The sequence below is a fragment of the Malaya genurostris genome, chromosome 3 (assembly GCF_030247185.1).
Source record: "Malaya genurostris strain Urasoe2022 chromosome 3, Malgen_1.1, whole genome shotgun sequence".
Taxonomy (NCBI): domain Eukaryota; kingdom Metazoa; phylum Arthropoda; class Insecta; order Diptera; family Culicidae; genus Malaya; species Malaya genurostris.
This window is the reverse complement of record NC_080572.1, coordinates 47,610,460-47,624,665: the sequence shown is the minus strand read 5'-3', so window position 1 is coordinate 47,624,665 and position 14,206 is coordinate 47,610,460. Positions and strand designations below refer to the sequence as shown.

The window sequence follows — 14,206 nt, the reverse complement described above, 5'->3', positions numbered from 1 at the left end:
AATATTTCGCTTGGGAATAAATCTAAGTTTTTTGCTTTCAGTATGACCTACAGATTGATAATATTAACTTTACTTGTTGACACCGCTCTGAAATAATTGTTCTGGCCGTTTATTCCACCATTCCATTTGTTTGAACCTTTAATTCTGATGACGAAAATTGATGACATAACCTCATTTAGCATCAATATCTAAATATAGTTAAGTATTGAAGAAATTAAAGGCTTATTTTTTACGCACAAGTTGAATTAATGCAAAAGTTTTACCCATTCCGTAGGTTTGTTTAAAGAAAAATTACTATGTTAGTAACTATTTTCGCATTTATTACTCGATTGCTATATTGCTCCATGTGATAATTTGCTAACATCATCGTTTTCTTGGTCCATGATGTGAAACATAGAAGGAGCGGAGTTGATTTGAGTTTTGCGTTTGAAAGCCAATAACTTGTATCTGATGTTGCATACTGTCTCTGATGGGGCGTACAAATAGCTTTTTATATTTTGCGCACTCACAAAGCTTTTCAGTTAAGAGGTTTTTAGTATAGATCTAAATCTTTCAACATACACTGAGCTAAATTATCATTTGTATATTATAGGACTTTCTAATATTTTTGTACCATTAGAATTTTCAACTCCAATTTTATTTTTCGTATTTGCTGGTGTGTCAACTTCACCGGGCTGGGACCTATAGAGATCTATCTCGCCCGTTATGTAATGTGTTCGATTATGTAATTATTTGCGATTATTATTATATTCGATTGTAAATGCTTTTACAGTGACTCTCGATGATAGTTTCGCGGTGACGCAACACTGATTCAGTCCAGAACGCAAAAAAATCGCGAGAAATACACAAAATTTCATCGCACTAGTGCGAAGCAACATGCTTACACGTTTAGAGCTCCACCAGAAGTTTCCAAATTTTCTTTTAGAGTAAAATCAAGGCGTGGTTGTGAGCTTTGTTGATACGTAGCGATTCTACGATTCACAAACAAGAAATAAAAACTGCCAAGACATTTCCAAAATACATTGGCTTATTTCAAGCCTGCATTTATTTATTTGTGATATTTTAATCGGCCAGAGCTGGCGATACTTAACAAATAAAACAATTTTTATCATCAAACATTTGTACCTTCTGTGTTGCTTAAAATGAGAATATATAGGTGACCCAAAATACATTATTTTGCTGTTGTTCGAGAAGACAAGGAAATTTTACTTGCTTGTGTTAATTATATTTGCATCACCTGATTGTAACAGACGTACACACACACATTCGGTACTACTACTCGTGCTAGTATTCACGTGAAAGCATGATGGAAATAGTACAATTTAGTTTTGTGAAATAAACGATACTATACTTCTCAAAATAAAAATCTGACTCTACACTAGAACGCCTTATACTAGATATAAATGCAAACAACTAAAATCTTTTGCGATAGTAAAACCTCGTCACGTGCTGGTCGTTTGTTTGCTGCTGCTACCAACGAAATACTCCTCTAATAGTTCCATAACTTCCAGTCGGCTCTTGGTGTGCACCACGGCTCTCACGAATCGCTCCTTCATCTGATGGAATTCGGTTCCGTACCCGTCCAACGCGAGCAAATTGTCAAACATGGTCTTCAGGATCCGAATGCGTTCCTCTTGCTCGTCGCGTTTACTAATCTCACGGGACAGTTTCTTTAATCGCTCAAAGATGTTCTCAGTCATTGTGGTCATCGACAACCGCTGGCAGACCATAGCAGAGGAGTTCTCCTGTACGGCATGGTCCAAAAATTCAGCGGAATGACGCTCCGAAAGCTCATCTAGCACTGTGTAGCGAGTTTTACTATCCTTACTCATCAGGGTGGACAGCTCTCGGGTGAGCAGCCGGGCGGTTTTATTCTGTTCGAAGGTTTTTCCTGCGCTAAGATAGCGCTCTAAAACAAAGTCTAGTGAGTACCTGGAGATCACGTGCGAAAGAATTTCGTCTTCCGTTTGGAAACGGATTGTGCTATCTGGTTTTTCCGAGACCACAACGGCAGCGGATGCTTTCTCTGAAACAGGTGATGTAGGTTTTTTAAAGGGTGACTCTTCAACTGCTGATTTCGGTGATATTTTTCTAGGCGAGGTTCTTTTAGGCAGTTCGTTCGGTTGTTCAGAGGCTGGAGCCGTTGATTGTGCCTCGTCTTTCGGACTACAAGAAGTTCTAAGCTCCGCATCAGCTTGTATAGCATCGGAGTCGGATGTAACCTGTAGAGTGCTCATGTTATCAGTCGTATTAAGCATGAAATCTCCATCGAGAGATTCTGGTGACGAGGTGATCTCTTCTTCTTCCCCATCTCCATCTTTACCGAGATCAGCAGGATTCGCAGAGCCGCGTGTGAACTTGACCAATTCGGATAGGCTGTCTGCTTTGCTCTTTCGGCGCATCAGAAATTTGGCTTTGTCTGACGGGGACATACCAACCAACTGCAAACAGCGATTGATTGACGGAGAGCGACATTCTTCCTCCTGGCGGATGTATTCTTTGGTCAGTGAAACCGGTGGATCGTGGAAGCTTACCCGTTTGCGTTTGTTGGCCGGAGATTCTATTTCATCTCCACTGTCATCTTGATTAAGCTTTCGTTTGAGAATACTGGCCGCCGGCGAAGCCTGTGGTGATGGAAGGACTTTCGAAAAGACCAGATAGCCTTTTTCTTTGTCTTTGTCGAGTGGCTTCGGTTGATCAGGAGATTGCGCATTCGGGGTGGTGGTGCTGGATGCGCTGGCAATTTTTCGCATCATCAGACATCGGTCGTTGGGAGTAGAGGGTGCTGGTTTTGGAGTAGATGAGTTCTGCGGTGATGGTCCCGATGGTTTGGGTGAAGCCTCATTCTGTTGATTCCGAATCAGATTGATCAGTTGAGCTCCACGACCTCTAAGCTCGATTTTGTTAGTGCTGGGGCTGCGAGGTGTCAACTGGAGTGTACGACCCCTTAGATTGGCCATCGAAGCCGGCATGGGAGGTGAGTTACGAGTTCGACGTGTTACAGTCGATGGCATAACGGCGGTGGACGACTTTTCCCGTTCCATCAACCGACTTGATAAGCGCTTTTCGCCACTACCGGATTCTTTCGTAGCTGCCGCCGCCTGCAACGAAGGAGTTGTCGAAGCGGGTGGTCCTTTTTCTTCCGAGATGGGGGAAATATTGAGGGTACTGTTGAGAAGGTCCGCTTCCCGTTCATCTTGGTACGCCCCTTCCGGCGAGGAGACGAGACTGCGATTCAGGTTCCTGGTCAGTGGTTCCATTTGATCGTCAAGGTTTCGAACAGGTGATAGATTTGGAGACACGGGAGGGTTTTCGTTTATTGTCTTAGGAGATTCCGCCGGTACAGGCTCGGTCTCCATTGGCTGAGGACTAACTGATCTTTTACCTTTCCGAGGACTTTTGATGGGTGATGCGATCTTAGCTTTTTCAATTTGAGTTATTGGAGATTCCGTTGTAGAAGGCGCCTTGCTGTTTGACAAGGGTTCAGGACTTTTACATTTTTTAGGACTTTTTACTGGTGACACAGGAGATAATTTTTCAATTTGTGTGGTCACCGATTCCGTCGCTGGAAGCATCTCAGATAACGACTCGGTACTTCTACATTTCCTGGGGCTTTTGGCGGGAGAAACGGATTTGAGTTTTTCAACCGGTGTCACAGGAATCGTATCTGGCAGAGATTCCGGAGGGGGCGTATTCGGCACTGTATCCATCTCGGAAATCTTTTGCTGAGCGGCTGCTGCACTTCTTGTGTTCTTACTGGGGGACACTAGAATTGTTTCTTGTTTTACTTTACTCGGTGACTTTTGGTTCAGTTTTGCCAGTTCGTTCTCGGCTTCCGTATCGAATGGCAACGTGGCACAGTCGTCGGCATTTGAGATTTCACCCTTCGATTTTCGTGGATTGAATTTTCGCGTTAGTAATGACTGAGAGTTTAGCTGCTGTGATGACTCTATCACATCGTCCATGGATTCGTTATTCGCTTTGATCTTCACCGGAGATCTTGTCCGAGGTGCTTCGGTCGCAACTGTTGGTTCTTTGTCGATGACGTTATCAAAATTCAACGATTTTCGGGGTGATGTACGTTCTGGTGGACTTTTTGTTTTTTCATCGGTTATTTTTTTCGCGGGGGACGCTACTTCTGGTTCAGTTTTCTCTTCGATTTTTTCCACCTTTCGCTTCGGACGTTTATTTTCTATATCAACTGTTTTACTGGTCACGTCGGATGATTTTTTAGAATCAATAACTCTCCTCCGGGTCGGACCGGTGGGCTCTAAACTGCCCGACCTTCTTGTTCTTGGCATTTTGCTCACTTGTAAATTTTTACCCTCAATAGTATCAATCTTCAATTGGTCTAATTCTCTGGCAACTCGTGATTTTTTCTCTGCAGTTCTTTTTGCATTGGAAGTGCTTGAGCTACCAGGACGGTCCTTCGTGATAGCACCACTTGGTACATTGCCATTATTGTTTTCTTTGTCCAATTTGATCTTCTCAACTACAGCAGCTCCTTGTTCTTTCGGGACAAAAGCCTCCCGTGCACCATTGGTTACAGAATTGGAATCTCCAGATGCGCACATTACGATCGTATCGTGATCATTTTGAGCATCAGCTGGTATGACAATCTTATTGGGAGTCCACGGTTTAATCACAAAGCTGTCCTGCGACTGGCTCATGTCGTTGTAAAGCGCCGGAATGTCATCGCGCTTCTCACGCATACGATCCCGCTGATGTTCCGTTAGTTTATCCGGTGTGAACTTCCAAACCTTTTCGATCACCACAAAATCACCCTCTTTCTTCACTGTTTTTGAGGCCTTGGTCGGTTCCTTGCCTTCGCAAATATCAACAAGTCTTTTCAGCTCCGCTATTTTCCACTGACGCTGCATCCCACTGGGAAGATCCAAAAGCTGCGAAAGTAGCATCTTGCAGTTCCACTTAACCTCCTTCGGTTGCGACTTCAACTCGGTTATGAACTTAGCTGCAACGAATCGATCCACTAAAGATTTCAACGTTTTCCGCACATCTTCCACCAGTTCATCACTTTCTCCGGTGACCAATTCGCCAATCACATTTCGAATCGACATTATGATCACCAGCAAACAACGAATTGATAATCGCTCTATCAACAAGCGGAAGGCATTCACTCCTCGACCCACCTCCTCCAAACTGTTCTGAAACACCAGTGCCTTCCGCACCAGATCCTTAAAAAGTTCCAGAGTTTTTAACGGTGGTTGACCAAGCTCAAAATCAGCCGGCACCGAATCCAACACGATCCGGAAGAAATCCAGAATCACACCCAGATTGGCGTTGTACTTGGCGACCGTCATTGCCTTCAGTAGCTCGCTAAAAGCACATGCATAACGGGTGTGTCGCTGCTTGGATACAATTTCATCGTAAACTTGCTGCCAATCATCGCGCACCTGACCAACCAGCAGGTATCGATCATATTCCAGCGGAAACAGCAGGAAACTCAGTGCAATCGGCAACGCTGGTTCGCACTGTTTGCGATTAATTCGGATTTGTTCTTTAAGATGACCGGCCATCAACTGATAAATTTGTGTGACTATACGACGATTGGAAGCATTCGCGCTGGAGTCGATGAATAGCGTCGAATCCAGGTCTACCAAGTATTGAATTGTTTTCTGAAGCATGTCCCAGTACCCGTTCGGTTGAGAGGCATATCGCCGTAGGTCGAAAATGTGAGATATAATTGTAAGCGATATGCTGAAAATAGTAAAAAAGGAGTTCATTACACATTAGACAAAATGGAAACTCGATTTACTTACTCCTCAGGATAATTAGAATCTGCATTGAACATCAGGGACATCAAGTTTCGGTAGTTGCTCACTAACTGTTCGGGACTATCATGACCAATGACGACCGTCGTCAAATTAGTCAGCGCCACCATCCGTGTTGTATCGTAAAGTAACTCACAGATGGCAGTGTCTTTCAGTTGGGTGCTCTGCAAGAAAATGTTCCACTTCATTAGCTTATATTTTCAATGAACTGTCATTACCAGCACCCCACTCACCAAATTCAACAACGCATTTAAATTCTCACGCACCCAATCCAACATCTCGGATCGTGGGATAGTCTTTTCTTGTTCAACCATGCTTAGCAGATTTTTCCAGAGACACCGATTCAACTCCAGATAGTTCAGATCTTTCATCTGCGAAAACAGCATGGTACACTCGGTACAGGAGTTGATTATCAGTTTCGCCTTTGAAGTAAACAGCTTAGGTGATATGATGGCATGTTTATCAGTCACATCGAAATTGATCAACACGTGTTTTCCGGTACCATTAGCCTCCTGGAGCAAAGTGTCGGTGATTTTCGACGCTGGACCCAACATATGGATCAGCGCAACGGCCGATAACTGTTTGATAGAATTGTAGCTGCCAAAAAACAAAAAACAAAAATTAAAACCGGAAAAAGTACGACAACGCCAAAACAACACACATTTTACCCGGCGCACCAAACTCCTGATAGCTGTTGTCGAAATAATAGCACAATGGTGTCTTGAACGACGGACCAAAACAAAAGTAAATAAACGGTTCGAACACGTTATCGGCAAAGGTTTCCAGCTGACTTTGCAGTTTGTTGATCAAAAACCACCAAATTTCAAACTTTTTCCTCGCTATCACCTCCGTCTTTGATTTCGAACTCTTCAGTGGGATGCATATCAACTTTATTCGCTTTTGAATGCTTATCTGGTTATATTTTGCAAAAATTTCCACCAGTAGCCTCCAACAATCGAATGACTGCTCACGAACCAGTAGCTCCGACGACCGGAAACCACTTTCGACGATAGCCAGAAAAACATTGATAATCACTGCTCCCTGACAGATTTCCTTGTCCAGCACCCGGACGAGCACCGACCATTTCCGATGCCATTCGGGATCGTTTCGGCCTCGTGCCTGCTCGAGTAGGTTGGAATAGATGGTACTGATTTGCGTCTTTAGTGCAGGCCATGCCGGAGATTCCAGATAGAGAGTTTGTTCCAGATGTGGAAGTATGGCTTCCGATGCGCGAAGTGCCAAGTCCCGTGTCAATGGATTTTCCCAATCGAACAACAACCGCAGCAACTCATTCATCCAGAAATTCAGCTGATCATCGTCCAATCTTTGTTTTTCCTTGGAAGGATTCTGCTTTTGACAAATCTTTACCAAGGATTCGAGCAGCTTGTCAATCTGAGATCGATTGCCCGATTGAAGTGCCTTTCGTAGCTTATCGTAATGATCATGAGCCGGAAGTTTGAATCCAGTCGCCGCCGTCATTGTAGGATACCGACGAGCGCGAATGCACGATTTCTGAAAAATCAAAGTAAGGTAACTGAACTGCCTAGTACCCACTGTGGCGGGTTTATTATACAACGGGATTTAAAGGGCCAACAATGTAATGAACGCGTAAACAAAAACAGCTGGAGAAAAAATTTCGCGCTTCGATTACGAAAATTACAAAAACAACAAAAGAGGTCAAAATATACGCAACCTTCTGTGACGTTTTCGTGTTCGTAAAAGGCATCTTTTTCTTTTTTTCGTTTTTGTATTTTTCCTGCACTGTTTTTCCACACCAAGCGCTGGCTGCTATTTTCCCGACTTCCTTCAGAAGCTCAAGGTGTTTTTCTTTTATCTAGGTTGAGTTCAATCGTGTATGTGATTGTGTTGATGTTAATTTTCAGGTTATAAACATACTAACATTATAATTAGAATTGATGCTTCGGTTTAACATATGAATAACTATTAGTTTATTAAATTCCTCAAATAGACAAAATATCTACAAATTCCGAATTAATGCAATATGATTTTACCACCTACACAGCTTATGCATGCATGCACCTCTATGCATATTCACTTTGTTGTATAGATGCTTTGATTTAACACTCTCTCACACATCGACTAAAGAAATTTGCTAAACGTCAAACAAAATCAAACGGAATGCAATGAAAACTGAAACAATCGATGGGCAAACTATGTGTATTACCTGCGTTTGTAGTAGTAGTACGATTGGTCTCTTTCTATCCAACGGGATTTTCTTGATGAAAATGACTCAATATGCACGCGCGGGCTTTTTATAATGCACTTCTTAATCTCCTTTTTCGGATTATATACACAATTCTATTTTCTTATAAATTCCACTCTGTTTCATTTAGTGACAGAGGAATAAAGGCTATATTTTCACTCAAGTAGCCAGTACGCAGTTTGCTGATTTCGTTTTTTTTAGTACACTTTCCTCGTTCAAAATTTGTTTAATTTTATTTCATCATGTTTAAAATTGTTCGAAAAATCTTTTTCAACTATATCAACTCCCGAATGAAGACAGCTAATACGAAATTAAAGTAAAAAGACACAAAACTAGAGAGCTTCGTTCGAGTTAAAACCCACGCGAATGTGCAACATTAAACACGGGTATGAAAATAATCGAGATATTTCTGGCGCGAAGGAATCTGTCAAATTAGCGAAAAATGAAACGAATAAGTAGCTGGATGAAAATTGGAACAGTGTGGTATGTGTCTCGGATAGAATTATACACTGAAAACAATTATATTGTGATTCTTATTTACACAATTACAATTAAGTTCGAATCAATTCCAAATTCTACTACCCGAAAACAAATTTAAAATAAAATGTATCCTACAAACTGTAAAGATAATGTGATTTAATGTAATTCTGAGAAAATGCGGGTATGCGCCCGCCCATTATTCATTGCTCTGTTTCAAAATCGGCAAACAAAAGCCCTGAATTAGCCTCTCTTTGCGCGATTTGTTGTACATACTTTGAACCAACGGTTCATCGCATTGGACTATCAAAGGACTTTCTTTGGACGTTTTGCCTTTCTCATATAGAAAGGTTATGCAATCACTGTGAAAACCGACTTTCGAACCGAGGCCCGGAGGGCCGAGTGTCGTATACCATTCGACTCAGTTCGTCGAGTACGCAAAATGTCTGTGTGTGTATGTGCGTATGTGTGTATGTAACGTTTTTTGCTCTAACTTTTCTCGGAGATGGCTGAACCGATTTTCACAAACTTAGATTCAAATGAAAGGTCTTGTGGTCCCATACAAAATTCCTGAATATTATTTGGATCCGACTTCCGGTTCGGGAGTTATGAGGTAAAATGTGCAAAAAAAAGAAAACATGTGTTCTAACTTTTCTCATAGATGGCGCGACCGATTTTCACAAACTTAGGTTCAAATGAAAGGTTCTGTAGTCCCATACGTAATTCCTTAATTTCATGCGGATCCGACTTCCGGATACGGAAATATAGGGTAAAGTGGGTTAAAAATTGTATACCATCACTGAAAATGGGGTAAAACCTTAAAAAAATTTCTAAATCGACCTCAAATCTTTTCCAATTGATAGTTTTTATCAGTAGACGGTCAAAGAAACCGATTTCGGTTATTCTTTTAAGAATCGAAGAACATTATTTTGAAGAATACCACAGTATTATATATGATTGATATGAGAAAGGCATCATTACACCACTAGGTGGATTAAAACAGGTTTTTTTTTCTAATGCATCGATATTATTCAACCGGTCTCGTTTCGATAGCGTGCATTTGATGTGTCTCTCGCTTTGTTATCTTCTTCATTTTTTACCTAAAGAGACAAAATGCAAACGTCGAAACTTATCCGAAACGAAACCGTAAGTTTCGCATACGATTCGTTCCACGGGCGAAATCACTGGGCAATGTTGTTTCAACTAAACAAATCATATTACTAAGATATTCAGCTTAGACCTGTGCACCGATCAAAATTGTCAACATCGGCGGCTAAATTTTTAATTACTTCACGGCGGAAAATTTTTAATTACTTCACATTTTCAACGATTTCTTATAAAAACTGGTAAATTCATTTGAAAAATCATAGTAGAAGTAGAAGAAAATGTGTTTACTCTGAGTTGGTTAGAATGGAGCATTAAACTTGGTTCAATACCATTTTTCAAATGCCCGGAAATAACAAATAAAGTATCCAAAATAAATGGTACTCGATCGCTATACATTCTAGTACTCGAGCAATTAACATTACTCTGGTTTCTGTTTGAAAAAATGTTGAACCGAAAAAACTTAACCTTACCCAATTTCAAACATTTTTGAAGATTTTCCATGTTTAATCGTAGTTTACACAAAAAGTAGTAGTAACGGGTGGCAACTAAAATTTTGGAATTTTTTCGAGGCCTGTATGCTCAACAACAAACGAGTTCAGAAAGAACTAAGAGTGTGTTAGCTCTCTTTCTCCTCTTTCTGCTAGTATTTTCTGTTTTGTTCATGCTTGCTCAGTTTTGCTCAAAATGCCGTTCTACGAACTGCACAGAAATCTCGGCAAATAGTATACGGTACAACATTTTAAAAGCAAAAATGTTGCGGCTTCGACAGTTTACAATATCCTAAGATGCCCAAAAACTGCTCATAAGGCAGGTAGTGGAAGACCAGCCAAAATTATAGACGCAAAAGGACTTTGTTCTCTTTCTCGTGCCTTCAACAACAAGGATTCACTGAGTCAAAGGGATGCCGTCACCAGTACATCTGCAAAACATTGAAAAGACTCTTTCGAAGACGCAGATTCCCGCAAACGATCGATACTATTCAACGGATAGTTCAACTGTACATCCGAACATAGAATATTAGTTTAAACATAAGTTTCAACAGAAAGTGATGCTGTACATTGTCATTTCCAAGAAAGGCATTTCTAAGCCATGGTTCAAGCCATCTGGGTTGGCAAGCAATCAAGATGTGTCCCAGAACGAATGTTTATAGAAAGTTTTGATACCGTTTTTTTTTTCAAAACCATCATGCTGATGGACAATACGTGTTTTGGCCGAATAAAGCGTCATCGCATTGCGCCAAATAACACAATCGTTCCTGAATACCCATTCGATCCCATTTGTACCCAAAAACCACAACCCGATAAATCTACCTCAGTGTCGCCTAATCGAAGCTTTCTTCGGGGTTTTGAGCTCATTGGTGTACAAAAATAACTGAAGAGCCAGTTCCGACATCAAACAGAAGCTTCGCCGAAAATACGATCACGGACCGTTTTCAAATGTTTACTCGCACATTCAAGTAGGTGAAAAAAGTCAAACTCATACACTTAACTGAACTGAAGACTGATATCTCCCACCTTCTTCTGGAAAATCAAAACAATGAAGAAGCATGTCCAAACAGATATTCTATATTTCTTTTTAAATAATCATTCAAATTCCCCAGAAATGATCAAGATATTGGCTACGACTGCACTTACTAGAGCACCTTATTCTTGCCACTGAGCTATCTCTAAACGGACAGGGTCTGCTCCAACAAAGTTCACAGTACACTCAAGCGTAACCAAATCTTTAATTCTCTGTTTGTTCTGTACAAACGATTTATTACCACAGACTAGCAGACATGACACTATGAGTGAATTCTTTTCGAGATGCACTAGTTCCACCTATATTGAACTGGGCGAATTATTTACACTCTTCGTCTTATGTAAAAAAATTTTTACTAGTTGGTTGCCCCTCGTTTGTCAATCAGCTGTTTGCAGGGATATCTGATTTCATCAGACTTTGTGTAATATTTGAAAATGAATCGTCGCAATATATTATGGGCCTACGTTCATAGTATATTTAACTTTTTTAGCCATGTTGGAAGGTAACCATTTATTTTTTCTCAACGTTGTTCATCTAGACTATTTTTGATTGTGTTGGTAATTTTCACCCGAAATCGAATGGCGGCCGACAAGGAGTAAGTAAATATCGTAACAAAACATTTGATTCGGTTCGATTTTATATTGGGTTGGAAGAGGAGAAGTAGGAGGCACATATCCGTTTTTTAGTTTTAGCAATATGTATTAAATCTGTATCATACATGAAATTCGCATGGATGTATACAAATCAATAACATAAAAAAAATCTGCAACTCTGTTGGTAAATGAAAAAATAAACACAGTCTAGATGACAGACTAGATGTTTTTGATAGGGTAACGTGGTGGCATCATGACATATGCAAATACTGTTCCAACTAAAGGAATATTCGAAATGACCGCTAAAATGATTAAAGAATCCATTTTGAGTGTCCTGTAGGTTAGTCTGCGTTAGTACATTTCAAAAGGATGTTACTATGATGTGAATGAAAATATATTTTAGGTGTTCAAACTTCTTTAAATTTATTCATTTCGTAACAAAATTAGATAAAGTTTGATGCTGCATTTTGTGATGGATAAAATTTTTATTTCCATTACCGTTATTTTACAAATTGATACTATTTTTACATGAGTTTCCATATTCTCGTGGTCAACGGTCGACATCGAAAAAGCGGTTGTGATATGGTAATCCGTTCTCTCAGGAATTTGAGCAGAAAACGATCTTCATCGAAAGAAATTTATAAATTACTGGAACCTGCACGGAACCAGAAAGTTACCTAGTTTTGAGTAGCTCTATCGAACTTCTGTTCATTAACCTTATTTTAAGTAAAGTGACTCAAAGTAATTTTATAAACCATATGCAGAAAATATTGAAAGGTAGTTAGAACTACTCAATAGTGTACTAAGTTTTCTCGGTTGTTGAGTTGCAATAATTCAAGTTAAATACTGTTTACTCAATTTTAACTCATTGAACGGAACTTTCACTGTGGTTTGACCCTTTGTGTTTTGACACTCAAAGCTCAGCATCACTGAGCGAGTTGAGTAACTAGGCAACCATTTGGAAAGAGAAAACAACGCCTCAACATCGTACTACCAACCAGTGAACAGATGAGCACGGTAATCTAGATACATCTTGAAATTAAAACTTTCTGTAGTACTCAGAAAGTTAGTAGAAAATGATCTAGAATTTGGAAAAGTTTACAGGAAAATAGGAGCAAATAACTTTCTTGTTAATCTCTTCTACCCATATCTGCTTAAAAAGTATCTCAATAATTTACCTAAACTTTGAGCATGTACACTTTTGTTGGATTCTTAGTAGAATGCACCCAGGATAAAAAAAGAGTGCACAAACTCAGAATCTAGGTAAATTACTGAGATACTTTTTAGCCAGTTATAGGTAAATAAAATGAACAAGATGGTGACTTGCTCGTATTTTCCAGTAAATATAATCACGTTCTCGATTATTTTTGTACTAACTTTCGCAGTACCACATCAGTATTTATTTCTAGGTGCATCCAGTTTACCGTATACGTCAAATATTAGAACCATCTGAGAAATGAGTCGCATCCACTGGTTGCCATCAAATCATGAGCTGAGCTGATAAATAGAAGAAAATGAGTATCATGAGTGAGTTTTTGCTACCCTGATGGATACACTTCATTTTTTACTACAAGTGTGATAGTTTACAAGCAAACAAACCCGAGCATTCAGGATATCACTCGCGCACAAATACAAATGCGGCAAATCACTAGGTAAAATCTAATAAGCAAATGGAGTAAACATTTTAAGATTAACGCAGTTTTGGTTCCTGATTCTAGTATTTCCTCCGATTTGACGTTGGGTAAGGATCTAAGTTTGAGTTTTACACATGATTAGCAGATCGGAACAAGCTTCACTAGCATGAACGTTTCATACTCAGATTCAGGACACTAATACCATGTTCACTTCACCGCTGATTTCATTTGATATACCGAGATGATATGCATATCACGTCAGAATGTTCACATATGAACGAAATATCGTTTGGCAATCAATTTGTCATCTTGAATTTTCCATTAGAGATAAGATCAATAATATTACATTTCTCTCTTAAAATTCATGATATTCCAGATATCATTCAGAAATGGTGATATGCGTTGACATCAAATTGATATTATAGGATATCAAGTATATTCGCATATCACTTGATATCAGAACTGATGTGAACATACTTAAACATACTATGTAATTAGCTTTAAATTAAAATTCGACAGTCGAGCTGTTATCACAGACTAACAGACATGACAGTATGAGTAAATTCTTATAAAAAATAATTTTTCGTGATGCACTAGTTCCACCTATATTATACTGCGCGAACTATTTACTATCGGTACACCCCTTGTGTTATGTAAAAGTTAATTTACTAGTTGGTTCCCCCTCGTTTGTCAACACCGATCAGCTGCTTGCAGGGATGCCTGATTTCATCATAATATTTGGAAATGAATCGTCACAGTAAATTATTATATTACGTTAATAATATATTAAACTTTTTAGCGATGTTGGAAGGTAACCATTTATTTTTCTCAACATTGTTCATCTAGACTATTTTTTAT

At 39.6% G+C, this 14,206-nt stretch overlaps 1 protein-coding gene across 3 annotated transcripts; it reads right to left on the bottom strand.

Moving 5' to 3' along the window:
- Positions 1-1,009: 1,009 nt before the first annotated feature.
- On the bottom strand, positions 1,010-8,389 carry LOC131435696 (telomere-associated protein RIF1). Of its 3 annotated transcripts, none has more exons than XM_058603844.1 (5): positions 7,978-8,389; positions 6,454-7,304; positions 6,026-6,389; positions 5,781-5,956; positions 1,010-5,718 (listed from the first exon to the last, which is right to left on the bottom strand). In XM_058603844.1, exons 2-5 carry the CDS (start codon positions 7,269-7,271, stop codon positions 1,443-1,445), a joined length of 5,634 nt encoding a protein of 1,877 aa, XP_058459827.1. In that variant the 5' UTR covers positions 7,272-7,304; positions 7,978-8,389; the 3' UTR covers positions 1,010-1,442. The 3 variants fall into 3 exon arrangements, with proteins under 3 accessions (XP_058459827.1, XP_058459826.1, XP_058459825.1); XM_058603843.1 differs by lacking the exon at positions 7,978-8,389 and adding an exon at positions 7,486-7,616; XM_058603842.1 differs by lacking the exon at positions 7,978-8,389 and adding an exon at positions 7,366-7,606.
- Between the last annotated feature and the right edge of the window lie 5,817 nt (positions 8,390-14,206).